Source organism: Ixodes scapularis, unplaced genomic scaffold, assembly GCF_016920785.2.
Source record: "Ixodes scapularis isolate PalLabHiFi unplaced genomic scaffold, ASM1692078v2 ptg000802l_1__unscaffolded, whole genome shotgun sequence".
Lineage (NCBI taxonomy): Eukaryota > Metazoa > Arthropoda > Arachnida > Ixodida > Ixodidae > Ixodes > Ixodes scapularis.
In genome coordinates, this window is record NW_024610040.1 from 109,038 (window position 1) to 128,762 (window position 19,725).

The 19,725-nt window shown below is 48.7% G+C and overlaps 1 protein-coding gene across 7 annotated transcripts in view; it reads right to left on the reverse strand.

The window, feature by feature from the left end:
- LOC120849061 overlaps positions 1 to 19,725 on the reverse strand; it is a 75,452-nt gene that overhangs the window by 39,045 nt on the left and 16,682 nt on the right. For all 7 annotated transcript variants that reach the window (XM_040221158.3, XM_042287982.1, XM_040221152.3 and 4 more), the window contains 4 exons: positions 18,290 to 18,536; positions 11,566 to 11,742; positions 10,716 to 10,870; positions 6,195 to 6,468 (listed from right to left, as the gene is read on the reverse strand). In XM_040221158.3, coding sequence (XP_040077092.1) covers positions 6,195 to 6,468; positions 10,716 to 10,870; positions 11,566 to 11,742; positions 18,290 to 18,536 — 853 coding nt within the window. The remainder of the gene's footprint in view (positions 1 to 6,194; positions 6,469 to 10,715; positions 10,871 to 11,565; positions 11,743 to 18,289; positions 18,537 to 19,725) is intronic.

The following is a 19,725-nucleotide window of genomic DNA, read 5'->3' on the forward strand; positions in this document are numbered from 1 at the left end:
CCAGATGTTTGCGGAATAGAATTCCAAGCTGCACTAATTATACATTCAGCGACGTAAACTGTCGCATTGTCGGGGCTCATAGTACGAAGCAAAGATGGATCAATCACAGCCTCTAATTCAAAGATAGACCAGTCGGCATTCTCTAACTTTCACCTAGGAAGGCGACTCGAAATCGATGGAACCGGTTTAAGGGGGAACATGGCCTGGGAGGGTCAACTTTTGAACCATTGTGTCAAAGTGATTCAAACTTTCAGGGTAAATTGAACCCCATTACGATTAGTTACATCTAAAGTTTCACTTTTATAGGCCAATTCTACAACATACTATGCTTAATAAGCTTCAGAAAAAAGTTACTTTATTAGAAAATGTATTTAAGAAAAATAATAATTGCAATCCACAAAAAGTTTGGTTTAATGTGAAGCAGAATACCCACAGTGCGAGTTAAGGTAAAAATTAATTGTAGAAAATGCAATTCTAGAGAAAAACAATAACATCCAAACGATTTTAACAAATTTTTGAGTTTTAAAATATTCAGTTTTTGTCATGAAGAATTTAGCTTTTTCAGATTATGAGTAGCTTAACTTGTTCCTCAGGCACTTGGCACTTTCAAAATGTCCAATGATACATTTCCTCGTAGCACATTTCCTGCCAAAAAGTGAAACTGGAGAAATGCATTCGAAGTTTCAACTTTAGGTTCTTTCTTTTCTGCGAGTCCGAGGTAGGCAAAATTCACCTGGTGCATTGTTCGCACCTTCCTCTTCCAGACTTCCCTGTTCCCCTGGCAATAGCTACCAGTTTGTGTCCTTTGTAGGCTAGCCAACGTTTGTAGCGGGCATTCGTTGACAACTGGCAAGAACCAAGAGGCAAATCATACTAAGGAAGAGCAGCAAAGCAGGAATAGGGTACCTGAAGATACTGTGAAAGGGTGTTACTGAAGGTGACACAATCTCACGTCACCGGGCAGGGCCACTCGTAAACCCTGTTTCGGGTCTCAACCAATAAGATTGCTCATACCAAGTTTTCAGATTTTTTCTGTTTGGATGTATTGGGTCCTCCTAGCCATTGATACTTGTAAACTTGGAAAGCTTCTACGGGCTAAATCTAGAGTAAATGGCACTTCCAATGAGGGTGAGATGTTGTGGCTAGGTTAAACGAGTATGAAGCGGCGCTAAATAAAAAACGCAAAAAGCTCGCTCCCTGCTGACTCGGAGGGCTGCCGACGTGTCAAAAATAATTTATTCCGAGATAAATCCTGCGTGTTTATAAATGAAAGTTTCTGAAACCATTCTTTGGAAGTTAATAAGCATACACATATCATTTTTGAAAAAAATGTTTTTCTCTGAAAATTTTGAATTCCGAGACCATGTCCCCCCTTAACGCTTTCTAAAATAATGGGAAAATGATCGCTGCCAAAAGGGTTGTTTACAACTTTCCACGAAAAACATGGGAGTAACGATGGTGATGATAGGGACAAATCAATAGCTGTACAAGTGTTGCGGACGGCACTAAAAAATGTTGCTTCTTTTTGGTTCCAAAGACCGGATGATAATAGAAGTCGTTCAATGACTCCACCACGAGAGTCCTGTTCAGGACCACCCCACAAGGGGTGGTGGGAATTCAAATCGCCAAGAATTAGAAAGGGCAGCTGGCCGACGAGTCCCTGAGGTTCTTGCGAATGCAGCGGAGTGTTGGGCGGCAAGTAGAGCGATACAAGGGTAATGAGGCGGTCAAGAAGAATTCGAACAGCCTCAAGTGGAGTCTGTAGAGGGAGCACAGGCAACTCTGTACTACCACTGCTACACCACCCGAAGGGTTTGATGAAATGCGGTCCTTTCGGAAAACCTGATGACGATGTAGCACTTTTGTGTGGGTGTCACTCAGAAAAGTCTCATGTCGGCACAAGGCCACAGGACAGAGCTCATCAAAAAAAAATGTATACCATCAATGTTACCAAAAAGCCTGCGATAATTCAACAGCATAATGCTAAAATTGTGGATCATTGTAAAGTTTATAATAAAAAATAAAAATAACTGTCAAGAGTAAGCACATTTTCTACGACTTAAAATTTATATTTACACGCGGAGCACTTTTCTTTCTGGAGGTCTCATTCGGCCTGCCCGTGGTGCCACCGGATGTAGACATTCCGAACTCGAGTGGGGTCTGTGCTTGTCGGACCTTGACCCACTCTCGTCCATTGGCTCAGCTAGAGCCGAAAGGGGCTCCTCCTTGGAGGCCTGTAACCTCGATGGCTCCCCCAGTTTCCGAGATCCACTAGGGGCAGAGGGACCAAGTTCCCAACCTCGTGGTGGCAGGAACGGAGAGGCAGGGGGTGCAGAACCCTGTGCAGGGAACGCAGACCCTGTGCTCGGGTGGATCCCGACGGACTGGCAGCCACCCTGTCATCTCGGGGTGGAGCAGTGTGGACTGCTCCAGAGGTACCTTTCTTCTGCGACGAGATGGCCTCCGTCTGCTCGGCTGATGAATCCGAGCCTTTCGCACGGTTGGGGAGGGCACCTGTCTCGGCAGCTTAAATAGCTTGCCCTGGAAGTTGCACCTTTAGTTTGGGACCAGAAGACTTAAGTGGTTGTGCAAGGTCCCCATAAGACACTTGCGTTCCCACAGACGCCATAGGCGGTGCAGGTCCCCGGCGCACCACCTCGGCAGAAGAGCCTCTCTGAGAACCCAAGAGGCGACGCTATAGGAGATGTGTTCCTTCACCTTCAGGGTCAGAATTTCCTTTTCTCTTTTAAAGTGTTCACATGACCTAGAGTATGCAGGGTGCTTGCCTTTACAATTTACACATCTCATGTCTTCACGACAGTCGTCGGCGTTGTGCTCGGAGCTACCGCACCTGGCACATGTCTCACGGCCACGGCATGAGCCGTGCCCAAAGCGCTGACAACGGAAACAACGGACAGGGTTCGGTATGTAAGGCCGGACCCTACAATTCAAGTACCTCGCTTTCACGGAAGAAGGCAGGCTGTTGAGCACAAAGGTAAGGACCAAGTGTCGCGTAGGAAGTTCTTTGTCATCTCTATGGATGGTGATGCACTTTACAGCAACAACATCCTGGCTGGGCATGCCTTCAAGAATCTCTTCCTCCTGACTCTCCATCAGGTCGTCCTCAGATATAACACCACGAATGGTGTTGAGCGTACGGTGTGCAGAGACACTGATTTTCATGTCAAGGATATGGCTGAGGCAGAGCAACGCTGCTGCCTGATTTTTCTCAAATACTTCTACCAAAAGGTCTCCAGAAAAAGTCTTTTTTGCATTAAACTTTTCCCCTACCAAGTCTTTTAAGACCTTAGCCACAAGGAAAGGGGAGAGTTTTGACATTGGTTTCGTCTCAACTTCGGCATGTACAATGGAAAACTTGGTAACGTAGTCAGTGTTGCTCTTGTCCAAAGGTGGTAGATACGCATCGGTGCGGACCCTTTTCGGGGCCCCATCAGAAGGTTTAAGCTTGGAACCCATAAGAGGAGAATGGTGTTCGAAGACTGTGGTGCACCGCCCACCACCGAGCCCAACAAGGGAATAGGTAGCGCTTCATAACAAGAAGGGCTTGGCTGAAGACGTTACTCTATTAGTGCTGCCCAGTCTCTATAAGCGAGTGTGGTTCTGGACAAGGGGTCTGTCGCCACCCCAGGTTAGCCCTTGCCGCCAAAGGGGTTGAGGAAGGAAAGAAGAGAAATGAGAAGAGTGAAAAGAAGGAGAAGACAAGGGTGAAAGAAGGGAGGGGATAGTAGAAGAAAAGGCGACTAGACTGAATCAGTGTTGCGGAGTTGCCACTTTGGAGTTGGAATGATTCCGGAATCTTTCCGAATTTTCGCGACCCCGGAATGGAATGGGAATGGAATGGCGGAAACGTTGAGGGGAATGGAATGGGAATGGAATTAGATGCCTTTTGCCCGGAATGGAATGGAAATGGAATAAGCCCGGTCCTTCTATTTTTTTTGTTTTTTTGTTTTTAGTGTTTACGGTTAGTGAATTTGAGCCAGTCAGCGAGCCAGTTTCTCAGAAATAAAATGAGCGGGCGGAAAACTGCTAACCCGCTTGGAGCTCTAACAGACTCATACACAAAAAATGCAATACAAAAAAAAAAGCGTCAAAGCAAAGAACAGAGGGGGAGGGAGGGGTAGGGGGATGGGGCTAGCGGTGGCGCCTTTCGCGCAGGTGACGGGCTTTACTGGCGTTACACGAGAGCGAGCAAAACAAGAAACCAAGCACCAAGCAAAAGAAACGAAGGCATGGAGAATACACGCGCGCACACACTGAGATCTGGGAGCGGGGGACGACTCATACCTCGCAGAGCTCTGATAACTCGTTGACTCGCGCGCCGCCGAAAGATGATCAGTTATTGTTTTCTTATAGTTCAAACAGCGTTGTTTAGCAGGCGGCCTGTTGCCTTCCACGTTCATTCGGGCGCACTCTTTTGAAGTGCGAAATCTGGGTTTGTCTCGGCATTAAAACAAAGCGAGATTCACTTTTCTCTTCTCCTCTTGCACTTTGCTCCGACGCTTGTCTTTTTATACTGCATTTTTACGTGTAGGTCCGCCTTTTACTTGGTCTTTGTTCCGATGCTTGTTTTCGGTGTTATATGTTCTACATTCAAGTGGGTTAGGGTTACAAGCAAGCTAGCGGATTCCCGCTCATTTCCTCTCTGCCTACTGTGTTTCACCTTGTGATGAACCGCTGCGGACGCTACGAGTCACCCGAGGCAATCCAGCACAGTGAGGGGGACTACACGCACGGCGCGTTACTGCGCCCCCGGGTCATGTGACACTAAGAACAGAAGGCACTGGGTTGGTTTCGATGGCTCTCTTGCTGTCAGTTGCGGTTCATCGTGAAGTGAAGCAGATTGTCGCCACCGCTCTTGTCGCGTCACTGAACTGACTAGACCTGCAGAAAGACAGTTTCGTGACCTGGTAAATGCAGTCTCTCGTGCTGTGCCGTAGAGGTTGCACTTTGTCAGGGGATGCGTTCTTGCCACTGTACATGGAGTCGCCTCCAGCAGCGTACTAGCCGTATTGCTGTGCAGATATTTCAAGAATACAGTAATCCAGCTTATTTCTGCGCCACACACGAACTGGACATTTTTATGGTCTTATCAAACAAACACGCTCGCCGCGTATGTCCTAGAAAACAAAAGCAGGAAATTTTGCCAAAAAAATTTGTGGATTTAAGTTTTGCTGTTTGTTGCGAGCCACGTGGTCGAAAGACCGACGTTTTAAACAAGCATCGACATATCAAGGTGCTTTCTCGATGTTTGTATAGAATGTAAACAAACAATTTGCGCCACCAGCGCTCCGTTTAGTAAAATCGGTGCTTTTTTTGAGGCATTTTGCATTTTATTGCAATTGTCTATGCGTTTGATAATGTCAACTTTACGGTGCTTATGCCGGCAGCACAATGTAGCTGTCAAGCGCCAACTTTTACGTTTAGGAATTAGAGGAATGGAATGGAACAATTCAGCCATTCCAGAAGTGGCAATGGGCCCAGTGTTCCCATTCCTAGGAGTTGAAAGAAATGGAATTATCGAAAACTCTAATTCCCGGAATGGAATTGGAATGGAATGGGGGTGCCCATTCCGCAACACTGGACTGAATCATCCTGGCCGGGCCAAGCCAGGACTCCCGTCTACGAGAAGCGGGGGCCGAAGTGGTGTATCGCCTCGCCCGGGGGGCCCCGAAGGGTCCAAACCTACCCCGGGCTCGGCTCAACCCCCAGGATGCCCTTTTCCCCGGACACGGGAAAGCCACGCACAGCCAGACGTGGGCGGGCGAACCCGCATGGCTCGGGGTCCGTGGAGACGCCACTCTCCAAACACCTGCTCTCATAGGTGCCCCCTGCGGGGTGAGAGCTATGGGAAAGTACCACTTCAACAGTCATACGGGATTCAAGCCGAAAGCTGCCGCGCATGCCATCAAGTATGGCAAAAAAAGCGCATTGCACAGTATAATTAAATTCGACTGACAATTGAGTCCGGATTCCGGAATGAAGGCTTTTCCGACCAGCACAGCCGAGCGCGCTCATGTTTGTTAATTTAGGAACGTGGATACAGATATTTTCTTTTGATCCATGTATGGGCCGCACCTCGAAAATTTGCCCTCAAATCAGGAAGAACCAATGTTCACGAGTTTATACGGTATATTATTCCAAGTCGATATTTTGAATATTTGCGCAATGCTTGCCGTTCTGCGCCGTGAGCAGGGAGAACTGGAAGCCCCCCTCGGTGACCGTCACCCAGTGGTCCCCCGTGGCCAGCTGGCGGGAGCCCACCCGGATGCTGTAGCACCTGAACCGCATGCCGTCCGACCGCCCGCCCGGCAGCCCCCAGGGTTGCCCCGACGGGGCCGCTCTGGCACTGCACACCGTGTGGGGAGGGCACACCGCCACGCTCGTGGAAACTGGAGGCAACCACGGACGTGGCACCGCCACCGAAAGTCTGGCAGGGGGCAACGAGTCCTGTCAAGAGAGGCAGCAATGTGAGATCTGAGGCTGCCACGGTGGTTGCAACGAAACACTCTTCTCCAGAAAGGGTAAACGGCGTGCAAAGAACAAAGAGACCAAGGAAATAAACGGGACAAGTGCCGACTTTCAACTGAGCATTTAATGACAAACATATTAGCAGCAACTATCAACTCAGTCACAACTGCTCGCCGCGTGTCCAAAAGCTCTCTCTTTGCCACGCAGAGTGACCAAAGTTGGGCGGATACACCCGTCTCTTCCTTCTGTGTTGATAGGGTAAGCTTCCGGTAGCTACCTCGACATTTGTCCCTTCCAATGACCGTGGCCTGTTCCAAGTTGGGATGACACCCACAATCTGCTCGGTGGAGGGGCCTCCAGCCATTGTTCCTAGTGTACAGTCCTGCCCAGCCATTCTATCGCTTATACGTCGGCACGTTTGGCCGACGTAGGCTTTTCTGCATGCGAGTGGGATCTCATAAACAACATCGACTGCGCACTTTACGAGTCTATTTTTGTGTACTCTTGTCCTTCTACACGCAGTCACACGTTCGTCAGGGATGATGCGGGAAAACGGGGACGATGCAAAAATCTAGATTTGCCCGATAACGTTGGGGTCGTAGATACATTTGCTTGGCACGATTCATGCTCGTGCATCATGCTCAGAGCGCAACCTGACCGAATTCCCCGAAAATTCCAGGTTGATAGATACTCTGCTCCTATCCCATATGAATTCCTTACATGGAAAGATGGCCCATCCACTTTTTCTCGCTAAATATCCGCAAGTTCAAAATTCTGAAACCTCGCCACATCACGCGATGTTCTCTGGCACTCGCATCAACAGCAGTCTGTGGCATCGGAGTGTGTGACGACAAGTTTATCTCACCACGGAACCAGAGTTTGACGTGTCCACAATCTGCTCGTGCAACGTTGGCTCCCACGGCATTAAGCAAAGCTCATAGTGGGTTCCCGTGTGTTCGCCGCACCATGGAATGCAAATTTGCAGTACAGTGTAGACCGCATATAACGTATGTCGCGGGAGTCGCGAAAATCCGCACTATAAGCGGTACCGCACTATAACCAAAACATCAATTTTTCAGGCCAAAATACATGCCATCAGACAACTTACCTTTGTAAAAGAATTTATTTTATGTTAGATGAAAAATAAAGCTTAGTTTGAGGAAAGTCTTTATTTCACCAGACTAGTACACTTCTCTCTCAAGTGTGTCACACATTTTGAAACAAATGAGCGGCTTTTGCCTGGCGCAGCCTCTTAGCGGCGTCGCGGGTTGCGGACGGACGTTGCGAGCGTTCAGGATTGCTAACCCTAATCACTTTTCTCCGGAGATGAAAACGCGTGAAAATTCGCATCCCTCATACGGTACGCGCCAGTAATACCTTGCACTTGAGCACACGCATGAAATGCGCCAAATAAGAAATCCGGGCGATGTTCGAGGACACAAATGCTTAGAAATCACCACTGTAGTCGAAGTAAACAAACACGACGACACGGGCGTTTCTGCCGACTTGAGAGTGCCGCCACGACATCGCCGCTCGAGTAGGTGGATCTTCTCTTCTAATACGTGCCGGGTTATCATAGTGACACACAACGAAAATTCACAGTCAAGGATAGCGCTTTTATGCGGAACGATGAGATGAACGCCGTCTACGACGACGATCACAACGTTGATCACAACCGACGCCTTGTTCGCAGATAGAAGCAGCCGGCCCGCGACGGGCATGCAACGCGCGCGAACACTTCTCCTGTCGTTGCGGTTGTTGGTTTCCAACGCAGTGGAGGGACGCACGCACGTGAACGACACGTGCGTGCGTCCCTCCGTCGCTAGGGCAACTGAAGCCTCTCTCTTCGCTTCTCCCGCTTCTTCGAGCACCCTCCTTGCCCCGCGAGTGCCGCTTGCGCAACGCTTGCGGCTCGCGCCGTCAGCGCCGTTATCTAGTGTCGCACAGGCAAGCGTGCTCGCTGCTCCGGTCGGCGGCGCGGTCGGCGGGCTGTGCCAGAAACCGCACTATAACCGGTATTTCCCGTCGCGCGCCTGCGTTTTAAGCGGTATGTAATTACATGGAGTTCTATGGGAGGCGAACCGGTGGTTTAAAAAAACCGCGTTATACCCGGTCCTGCACTATAAGCGGTTACGTTGTAAGTGGTCTATACTGTATCAGTTCAAGTAACGTTTGAAGCAAGTTCCCGCATATTTCTGGCACTGTGAACACTAGTTTGCTGCGTCCAAAATCTGTGGTATCACTTCTCGTGTAACAGCTTGATAGCGGGTGCCACACTGTTTTAGAGCGCAGCTCTTAGGCACCCGCATTTCGCGGCGTAATTGCCCCACTGAATTTAGCGAGAAATTGAATTGGGGTCACGTGACATCAATTTTCCCACTAAATCTAGCTGACAAACTGAATTTGTTCCTGGGCGATGTGAGATGAAGTCATGCGACGTCATTTTCCCCGCTACATCTAGTGGGGAAACTCAACCCGATAAATTTAGCGGGGAAATATTTGCTAAATTTAGAGGAAAATTTAGCGGGGAGGGACAAGGAGGAAGGAGGGAAGAGTAGGAGGAGAGAAAGGGAGGAGCTCCCCTCCGTACCCTCCTCGTCAAGAGCTGTGCTCTAGTTTCGCATTACTGAGATTTGTAAACATTCTTGCTTTTCTCGCTCCGTTTGGATAGACCTTTGCTGTCTTATCTCCAAAGATTGCCCATCCCATATTTGTCAGCGTTCATGTCTCCGAAATAGGTGGGCGTTCCTCAGTGTTATCATGGGATGGCAGGATGTCCCTTTCGAATGCCCGACCTCAAACGTGCGCCCACTGCCTCCCGTAGTACCTCGGCTGCCATGCAAGTTCACAGCTCGCACCAAAGAGTCCTCGAAAGTGCTCGTGCTGGAGGCAGGACAACTGAAGGACTTGCCCAAAATTCTCATCCTGTCTGGAGTCAGTGTTTCCAGGCCAGATGGCAACTCCCACTAGGTCTGCGGGAGCTCAACTGTACAGCCCTCCAAGTTTGTTTTCGGCAGAGTTACTCCGCGTGTTCCACATGCAGATCAAAACGTTCAAACCATCTGCACTTTGTGTCAACAACTGGAAAATGCGCGCGTTTCGTAGCATGCTTGCTCGCAGCCACCTTAAAGAATTGCTCGTTATAAAAATAATGCACTTGCACATCCTACGGGCTTGTGCAACGTTCCAAGGTTCGAGGAGCCTCCCGCTCGTCAGACTTGGGCATAAGAGCCACATTTTGCGAATGCAAAGTGCAAAGCGTATTCTCCTCCAGAGTTTACCATCGTGCTAGGCCACTTGGCAGCCTCATGGCAGTTCTTGCGCGTACAACTGCTTCTCGGCCAATAAAGAATTGGTGGCAAAAGCTTTGCCAGCCACTAGCTGTCCCCCAAAAATGTCAGCTTTTTTTTGCCACAAATATAAATTTCTTTGCATTACCGAACACTTGGCCTCTGCCAAAATGTAGAGCTACCATTCTGGACCCCATGCAAAAGTTTACAAACCAATTTATATCTAGTTCAAAAGTTATAAGCGATTTTCTGCAATTTTGATGGGAAAAACGGCGGCCGACAAAACCCACAAATCCACGGAGATGGATGGCATCAGATACCAGGAACGGGCCCAGTCTTCCCATCAAAAGGTTCGGAAAATCGCTTACAGCATTCGAGTAGCGCAACGGTTCCAGACCACCAGAGGCATATTTGGGAGCATGCTAAGGGTTCAGTGATGCGTAGTTTACTTCGACAGTTAAAAACAATTGCTTAAAAATCTTTTTCTGGGTCGATGCCGTAGTCACTCGGAAAAAGTGCCCTTTTCGTATGCTTGCAGCATACAGAAGGCACTTTGGGAGAGAGGGGTTCTGTTGCAAGCCCCGGCCAACCCAGCGCAAAGCTCCCTTGTAAGAGTGGAGCGGCACAAGTAAAGGCTGGCTCGCGCAGCTGCGTTCAAGCATGCCCGAGAGCTTTGTGCTTGGGGCACTCTAGCAGGCAGCATTGGAGCTGCACATTAGCAGACTTTTGTAGTACTTTCAGAATAAAATCTGGGCACTGTCCATGACAAATGGCCGCCCGTATCGTCGTCAGATTTATTTCAAGACCACGGCGAAAGAATGGGGAAATATGTACGAAGGTGCACCGGGGCTACCCAGCAAATGGCGCCGGCAACTTCTCTCGTAAGCAACACTCAAACGCAACTGCGTGATCCAGCCCCGGCGGTCTGGAAGTTACCGTGGCAATCAGGGAGGACTCGACAAGGATCTTGTTCGCCGTCCTCTGGTCGATCTCAACCATCAAGGCGGCCGGGAAGACCATCCGCAGGAAGCGTTTCTGCTCGTCCGTCAATGCCGGGTCGGGCAGGAACGTTATCCACTTGTGCCGTTCGTCTGCATGAAACGTCCACACCGCGTCGTCGGTTCCTCAGTCTGCAAAACCGTGGCCAGTTTGCTCGCCAATGCGGAGATGAAAAGCTTTCGCGACACATTGACAGTAAAACAAAAGAGGCCATCCCCGAGCCGGACGACCAGCTGAGGCGGCCAATTCGGGAGAAACTAAATTTTTGGTTGCGCAATCCACATCTTCGTGACCAACAGTCTCCCTTTTCTTTATTCTTGGGAAAAAGTGAAACCGTAAAGTTGAAAAAAAAAAATAAACACATGCAGAAGAAGGAAGTCGTACCATTTCTGGCACACTTTTAAAAACTCGGGCCATACAAATCCCTCTCCTACTAGCGAGGCACGTGTCATGGGTTGGAAACGAAGGAGTCAAACCCTGGTCCTAGGAAACTCAAAGGCGTCCCCTACAAAAAGACAAAAAAGAATGCAAGTTCACAAATAGACCGGAGTGAGCCACAAAGTGGCGCCCAAAGACTGCTCCATTTTCCCTTGCGAAGATCCGCAGTGGATGATACGAGGCGTCCCAACCGATCGAGCGCCGTAAAAGAACAGAGTGATGACACGCCCCGCACGAGGCCGCGCCCCTCTCGAATGTCACGCGATGGCCGCACAATGATCACGTGTGACCCCACCAGTTCGTTGCTCGCTCGATCATCTTGGACGGCTCATAGCAAGGAGGAACTCACTCGTGCCACAGGAGTCGAAGTAGCGGGGCATGCCGGGTGACATGCCCAGCATCTCCCTGAGGAAGCACCCACACTCGTGAGTGGTTCTCACGTAGAGCACCGGCATGTTGCGCGACAGGTAGCCCAGCACCTCCGTCATGTCCCTCACGCCCAGCCTCAGGTTCACCTCCTCCCACTCTGCACGGGAACCACGGGCACCAGATCAAGTCTCAGAGCCTCACGTGCCAAGGATTAAAGCTGTTCGCAGATTTGCATACGAGTGAGTGCGTACCCTCGTAGGCGCTCCCAGCAAAAGATTGTACTTGGCAGCCCTAGAAGCAGGGTGCGGTCAAACGCACCAACAGATTTGGAATGACTTGCCAAACTGCAATTCCAAATGTACATACCCGAAATTGGGCATGCGAACATGGTTTTGCGACAAGTTTTATGCATATTTTTTTCGGAGTTTGACTCGAGGGTGGCAAAATAATAAAATATAATTAAAAACAGCGGTCCTGCAATTTTTCTGCCCTACACCGAATGTTGGCTGTCTGCCCACTGGTTGGTAAGCTTGCTCCCAAGTGGTTTTTGTCCCTACATTCTGTTCAAAGTGTGGTCTCTGCAATTGGTTTTTAACGCTTTTGCATTCATCGAGCCACCAGGAAGTGAGCTCGAAAACCCGCGTGTAGACGACAAAAGGCTGGTATAGGGCACACGAAATACACAGCCCCGATTTTGCTTTATTTTTAATATTTCCCGACCTCACAATTATCAAGAAATAGACAGAAAACTCGCGGCTCAACTATGTCCCCAATTTCAGGTATGCACGTTTGAAATTTAAATTTTGCAAGGCGTGCCAAATGTCCTAACGGCCGCACCCCGTACTATATCTCGACTGAAGGTTTCGCAGTATTTACGAAATCAAATCTATGCACCATCTATGAGAAACGACTGCTCATAATTAGGGTTCCATGTTTTCGCTAAATACCCCATTTTAGTTTACTTATTCATTTATTTCTTTACCTGCTGTTTCACATTATGCAGGGGGATTAATACACCATTCAAAGAACCCTCCAAAAGTACAACCTTTTCGGTCTAGAATGCTTCCCTGTAGTCCATCGTAAAAAAAAAAACATCATTATCAATAACAGTATGCTGTTCTTCCAGAAGCGTATTCCACTCCCGGGCACTTTGAACCAAAAAATGAATAAGAAAAACAATCATTACGATAAGGATACTCGGGCGCTGTCTCAGAATGGAAAGACCTTTTTCTTGGAATACATTGTAGCGCTCAAAACACAAGGACAGAAAGACGAGAATCAGACACCAGAGTGCGCTACTAACGACCGATTTTATCACGTGAAACGTCACTTATATACCATCCGTGTTTCTGATATCTCCCCATCACTAGCCAACCCGGTGCCTTTTTCAATACCTTATTTCGATAAACCCAAAAAATTATCCCCGAGCCAGATTTATTACAATACGGGAAATCGAATACCATTGAATTAAAGGGCAACTCCGCTTCATTTTCGATGCTGAAAAAACAACGCAGTTCTCTTTAGTGTCACCTAGAAAGACTATACGTCAAGTTTTACGACGTAATTAAGCCTAAAAGTTTGTTAAACTGGTAAACAAAGTTTGAGATGCCTCAAGTCTCCGAAATCTGCTAATTCTAGCGGTCGATGTGCGGCGCAGAGAACAGCGCAGTCAATACCGCGTGTTGGCGCAGCCAACACTGCGCCGCACGTCATAGTCTGGGACCGCTTTTTTTTCTTGTTTTTTATTTTATTGAGGCGCAGCCTACAGGCGGCGCCAGCAGCGTGCATACCGATGTCCACGTGATCCAAAACGCGCATGCGCTGATGAGCGTCTGAGCGAGCGCGCCGCGCTCGTCGTCGGGAAGACCGAACCTACTGCGTCTCGGAGCAACGTTTTCTGCTGCGATGCCTGGCATATTACGAGTGGTTTACTTAACTTCAACTACTAATTCTTCCAAAACATAACTTTAAAACAACTTGCCTTTTTCTGCGTCAAAACACTCTGCGGCCGCGGTAGTGCACACGTCGTTGGATAGCAGAGACCGTAGAGCAGACGACACGGCGCGACGACGCTTCCTCCGCCGATCCGTCCGTCCGCGCGGTCGGCGGGGTCGTGCGGTGACGTTCGTACCACGTGGGTTGTCCCAGACTATGACGACGCGGCACCAATGTTGCCAGGCGCGGGCGCAGTTTCGGTTTCGGTTCGTGATCAGGAGTAAAGAAGGATTACGAGAATTATATTTCCTTTTTTGAGAAACAAACGACGTCGAGCCGTTTATTAGTATACCTTAATGTATAATCACCAAAAACCCCGAAATTCCTGGAATTGAGCGGAGTTGTCCTTTAAGGCACCCTCGAATAAGAAAAACCTTAGCTTTAAGAAACTTTATTCTGGCACCAACTCCTAAAAGAAGCCATCTTTACTTTCTTCGGAAACACACCCCCCTCTCGTAGCCTTCTGTTATCGACTCCAGAGAGTTTTCCAAGTATTGGGCATTCCCTGTGCTTAAAGAGACCCTCGTTTCATTTTCTTACAACGTACGGCAAGCCTCGAGGAGCACCAAGGTTTTGTCAACACCAAAAATTTACACCCAAAAACAACCAATCTGCAGGAAAAAGTTAACCACAAAAAAGCACCCCTGAATTCTAAAAAGAAAAAATCTCTGAAAACACAAAACCCTAACATGACTAGGTTTCCATGTTTTCGGATCAATAAAGAAGAAAAAAAAAAAAAAAACACTAGCCGGTAAAATCTTGAGTCAATTTAAATTTTTCCAAAAAATCTCAAAAACTTCAATTTGGAATAACAAAAAAAAAAAAAGGCTGTCCATTTTGCCTAAGTTTAGTCGGAGAACAGGGTTAGTGGTCCTAAGGTAGGGCTCATGGTGCGGAGCTTATTAAATCTGTCGACATTTGTCTTGCCGACGGGCGCCACTGGATGCGCAAGTAGCTGCAACTCCCGCTGCACAAGAGCTCTCACAGCCGAGGCGTGACTGAACGTGGGAGGTTCGAGCTTCTGTTGTCTAACGATACAGAAAACACATCTTGGGAAGGGGTAGAACTCATCTGCCTGCTGGAGGTGCAGCGAGATGCCGGAAAAGACAGAACAGTGTCTGGCTAGGGAAGCGAGGGGGGCTCGTTCTGCTGCCACCCATCAGGAAGCGGGGTTGGTCTCCACTGAATCTGTCGAATAGGACCCTCGTAGCATTGAAATGCGATTTGACCTTTTTCCATGCTCCTTGTTATTTGTAATGTCATAATACTGTAATGACCACAGGGTGATGTAGACAAGCACATGACTGTTCACACACCCCTAGATTCTTTACAAGAAATTCCAGGCACCAGAGCTCATTCTGTGCCACAAAATTAAGATCCAAAGTGTTAATCAGTAATGCTTCACCAAGAAAGTATCAGGCGTAGAAAAAATAGTGAGCAGCAGCAGAGGGTTTACTTGACGTTTCGAGCAGGCTCTGCTCGAAACGTCGAGTAAAGCCTCTGTTGCTGCTCACTATTTTTTCTACATCAAATTCAAAATTAAATCACCCGATTCTTCGTCATGCTACCAGGAATCTGCTGCACATAGAGACTGCAGGTTAAAGCAATAAATGCAACAACTCGCATAATCACTTTGCTACGAGGGCACAAACGTACCGCTAGTGACACATTTCTTGCCAGTGGGGCCTTTCTCCACTGGCAAATATTCCAATTTCCCACTACACAGTGGCAATAGGCTTGCTGCTGGGGCTAACCCAGCATAACGCAGCACATGTGAATCGTCCAGATGACCGGCCCTTAAACACTACACTACCATCAAATTAAAGGGGCAGGGAAAACTGGAGTTGTCGGAAGGAATATGTTGCCATCAAATCAACAAACTACAATGGCACACTGCATTTGGTGGCCCGTAAACAAGCTTCACTTTCAAATCCATCAGCTTGGGCTCTTTGTGCCTCTCTGCATGATGCAATTTTTTCACCATTCACATTGCATTGTTGTAGGCAAGGGCACCGGTAAAATTTCTAAAAATACTGAATTCTATCACCAAAGAAAAAAGCTTGAGGTTCAGCTTTTGTGAGTGTGAAAGCATGCAAGCCGCTCGTCCACTCTTTTTGTCGTCTGCTGCATACTAGAGCGCGCTTCGGGATCTCAGAGGCCATGGCGCAGCGGCCAATGAAAGCCCCGTCGACGCGCACGACCCAATGGAACCGAGGGCGATCGCAGAAACTAGGAGCCGTTTTTGTGCTTCAAACTGATGACGTCAGCTCACTCCATAAGACCAGTTAATGCTTTCGCATTAAAAAGTATAAAAAAAATGTGCACCAGAAGTGCGGAACTCTCGCAGAATAGCCCGGGATGTCGTCCTCGCAATCGAACGATGGAGTCCCGTGTGCCGTTCACGTGGCTACGGCGGCAGCACGAAACTTGAGCTGTCGTTGGACGAAAATTGCGAGCCGTGGTTCCATTTCTTATGGACAGTGCATGAGGACACAGGAGTTCAAGTGTCTCTGAATTCAGTAGGGAAGCACATTTCTTCTCGGTAAAACATTTTGTTGAAGCAAAGCAGCATTCAAAAAGTGCTTTCCTGTAAAGGGACTTTAGATGGACTACTTATGCGAGTTATTCGTGAGGAATTGAAAAAAGCTGCTTCTCTCAGAAATTTCCCAAAGGCGTTCTCTAGTCGGTGACAGGAACACTGGCACCCCTAAAGAACTTTTTTTTTGCCAGGCCATCTATTATGGCGTCAGAAGTCTACCCAATCAATGTTTTGCTACAGCATCACATATATTTTTAATAAAGTAAAAAAATGCAACTGCTCAAAACCGAAACTGGGCTGGGGAGGAAGAAGAAATATAGAGGAGAAGAAAGTTATTAAAAAACACATGGCTGTACAATTTTTTTTTTTTTTGTTTTTCAGTCAAGGTATTTGCAGCATATTAGAAGTCACAAAAAATGGGTACAATATTTTCTGTCTATTTTTAATATTCAGTGTGTGCCTTCGATGACCTACGACTTTAATTATCTTTGGTGGTTGTGTCTAAACAATAGAAAATGGCCCATGACCACGGAGAAAAGAGTGAGGGTGACTCAAACTGGCCAGTTCTCGACTGGTGGTTTTTAGGCGGAAAGAAAACTAATTTTGAGCTGCAAATTCTGTTCTGGGTAGTTGGGCTCTCACATGTCATGTACAAATAAAAATCTTTGCGAGCTTAAATACCCTTATCACACACTACAGCGCATTACTGCAAAAGTACACTCCCTCCTTAGACACGAAAAAGAAAGGAAAATTAAACGAACTGCACTGTTCATTTGAGTTTCCTTTCGTGTGTAAGGAGTGAGCATACTTTTGCAGTAGTGCGCTGTAGTGTGTGTTAATATGAGCAACAAACTCGCCCAAACTGGTAGGCTAAATACTTTGACAGTGTCCCTATAAGCACCCGTCAGATGCTGCACCTCCAGTATGCACCCATTGCCTTCTGCCAAGCTCTGGCTCTGTGTGCTACGAACTGCTATCAAAGGGAGGAAGCTCGCACTTGAGACAGAGTATCTACTCAATTCTTAGCCTGACCCCGACTTCACCCGCATAGCATTTAAAGACCTCATTGTGCTCCTTTTGCGGGCACAGTAAGAAGGCCGTCACAGTGTCAGGATGTCGAGCGATGGTGTCACCAGACGTCGGGACGCACTGCGACACCATGCCGCGACTCCAGTGACGTGACATCATGGCATCACACGACGTCGGAAAACCTACATATGCTACGCATTTAAAGCGACTTGAGCACGATGTCAGTGTCGCCCGAGACGCCATTGAGGCCACATTTGAGGACGCAAAAACCCCGACAGCTATATCTTTTAAAAGCTAAGAGTTTAAAAATCTTTGATGCTGTAGTGATCTATGCTGCCGTGGGATTACAGGGATACTGGAATTCAATTCTAGCGCCAATTTCATTGTCTACATGTCAACCCCTTTCTGGCCATACCATGGCAACACCAATTTTTTTTTTTAAGCCGCTTTGCAAACGGTGGCAGGCCACATGCGCGCGAGCCCCGTCGAATTTCTCTTCCGGCCTCCCCTGCAGGGAGCGGGGACTAGAACGGCCAGGTTGACAACGCCAAGTGACGGAGCCCACAGCCAGGCCAGCCCACAAGCAGCTTTGGCTGTCCTGGCCCAGCTGACGTCGGGTCCCCCACAAAGCACTCTCCGGTGACCGACCTTAGACCGCTCGCTGGAATCGGCCCTTTGCAACCAAAAATATAGCCATCCATTCAAAATACAAGCGCGCGACTGTCATAAGCAGGTAGTACAGTTAGTTGATCATGTTTAACTTGTGAACGCGAGAGGTATATCAGTATCTCTTTCAACCACAGTTCCATTTGCTATAATCAGGGACGGGCTAAAGCAAAAAATTCAATACAAGTGTCACCTCCAGTGCGAGCCTTCTGTATTCTGACAACACTTTGTCACGCATTCAGCCAGAGTGTGACAGAGGCAAAGTGTGCGTGCTGGAGCTTCTACCGAATCGTAACGAAAAGATGAAAGACCAGCAGTTGCGGAACACTGGACAAGCACTGTCCCGCGCTCTTCTACTACCTGGTCCTTGTCTTTTGCACCATTTTTCCGTCACGTGTAACCAACTAGCCTGCCGATCGATTTTAATTCGGCGACCACATTCCGATCGACGGCCCACTCAGAAGGGACCACGTACCGTTTCGCACCGTATGCAGGGTGAACTCGAAGCCCGCCTTGGTGGCCGTGACCCAGCGGTGTCTCCCCGCCAGCTGGTGAGAGCCCACCCGGATGGTGCGGCACCCGAAAACCATGCTCTCCACCGCCTCGCCCGGGCCCTCAGGGTTGGCAGAAGGGGCCGCGCCGCCGGTCGCACAGGGAGCGGACGCCGGCTGCAACTGCGACCTCAGCACCACCAGCGACGGACTGGCGGGAGTCACAAACCCCTGTCGTGGGAAGCGGTATTGTTTGGTCTATTACTTGGGTGTCCCGCGTCCCATTCTGTGTCAGTCCCCAGGTGGCGACAACAGTCCCCAAGTGGCGACAAGTCCCCAAGTGGCGACAAGTGTCACGAAAGCCAGAGTGCTGTCGCAATCCCCGTGAGTGGTCGTACAAGTTCCTGCGAAAAGTAAACACAAGGTTCGCTGTCGTCGTGCCAACTGCTGAATTTTCCGTGGACCGTAGAGCTGGAGTGACCTGCAGCAGAACTCTGCCACAACAGCTGCTGCCACACGGTCAGGATCGCGGCCGGCGCCACCCTTCCACGACATTAACCGGTGACTGCATCCTTAACGTCCCCATCAATCTCAGCATCGTCGGCTACAGTGAGCTCGTTGACAATACCGAATATGCACGGTGGTTCAAAGGCGACGACATACTTGTCAACCAGCAGGTATTCCGAGCAGGAGAGGTGGGCTCCCACTTTCTTCATTGCACCCTCCATTTCTTGCGCATCTTTGGAACCTTCCTTTGCGTTGCCCTCAGCTAGCGCTCATCCTGGCCCTGCGTAGTTGAACCTGCACTTGCGGAAGCAATGCTGTACAGCAGTGATCAAGATGGTGTCCCACGCTGATGCGAGGATGTGCGTAGCGTCCAGGATGGTGAGCTTGTAAAGCCTTGTTCTACCGTAGCAAGCGATCGCCAAACAATTCACTTCCTGTACAAGTGTTTGACGTTTATTATTCCCGCGCCAAGCAGAAGGCGCTGCATATCCGGCAAATGGGATCTTGGTCAACGCGCGCTAGCCAATGGGATTGAAGTGGTGTAAAAGGTGCCGTGGCTAACTGGCGAATGGGAGCTGGCTCGACTCGGAGAAGGAGTTAAGAGCTGCCAGGCGTGGTTTCAAAGCCAATGATGTCGGCTCGCTCAATGAGACCCCCAGTTAATGCTTTCGCATTAAAAACGGCAGGCGTCATCGACGTTAAAAACGTCCCGGGAAAGTAGTTGACGACGATCGAAGGCAGCGAAGACGCTCTTCAACACAAACTGATCAATGCTGGAAGCCTCACCGCTTACTGCGCAGTACGAAATTCTGTGGCGCTTCCTGAAGCGGTCGATCCACTTGCTGGATAACACGAAGTCCGTGACATCCAGAAGTTCCGAAGTATTTTGTGCCATCTCCCGCAGGATGCTTTC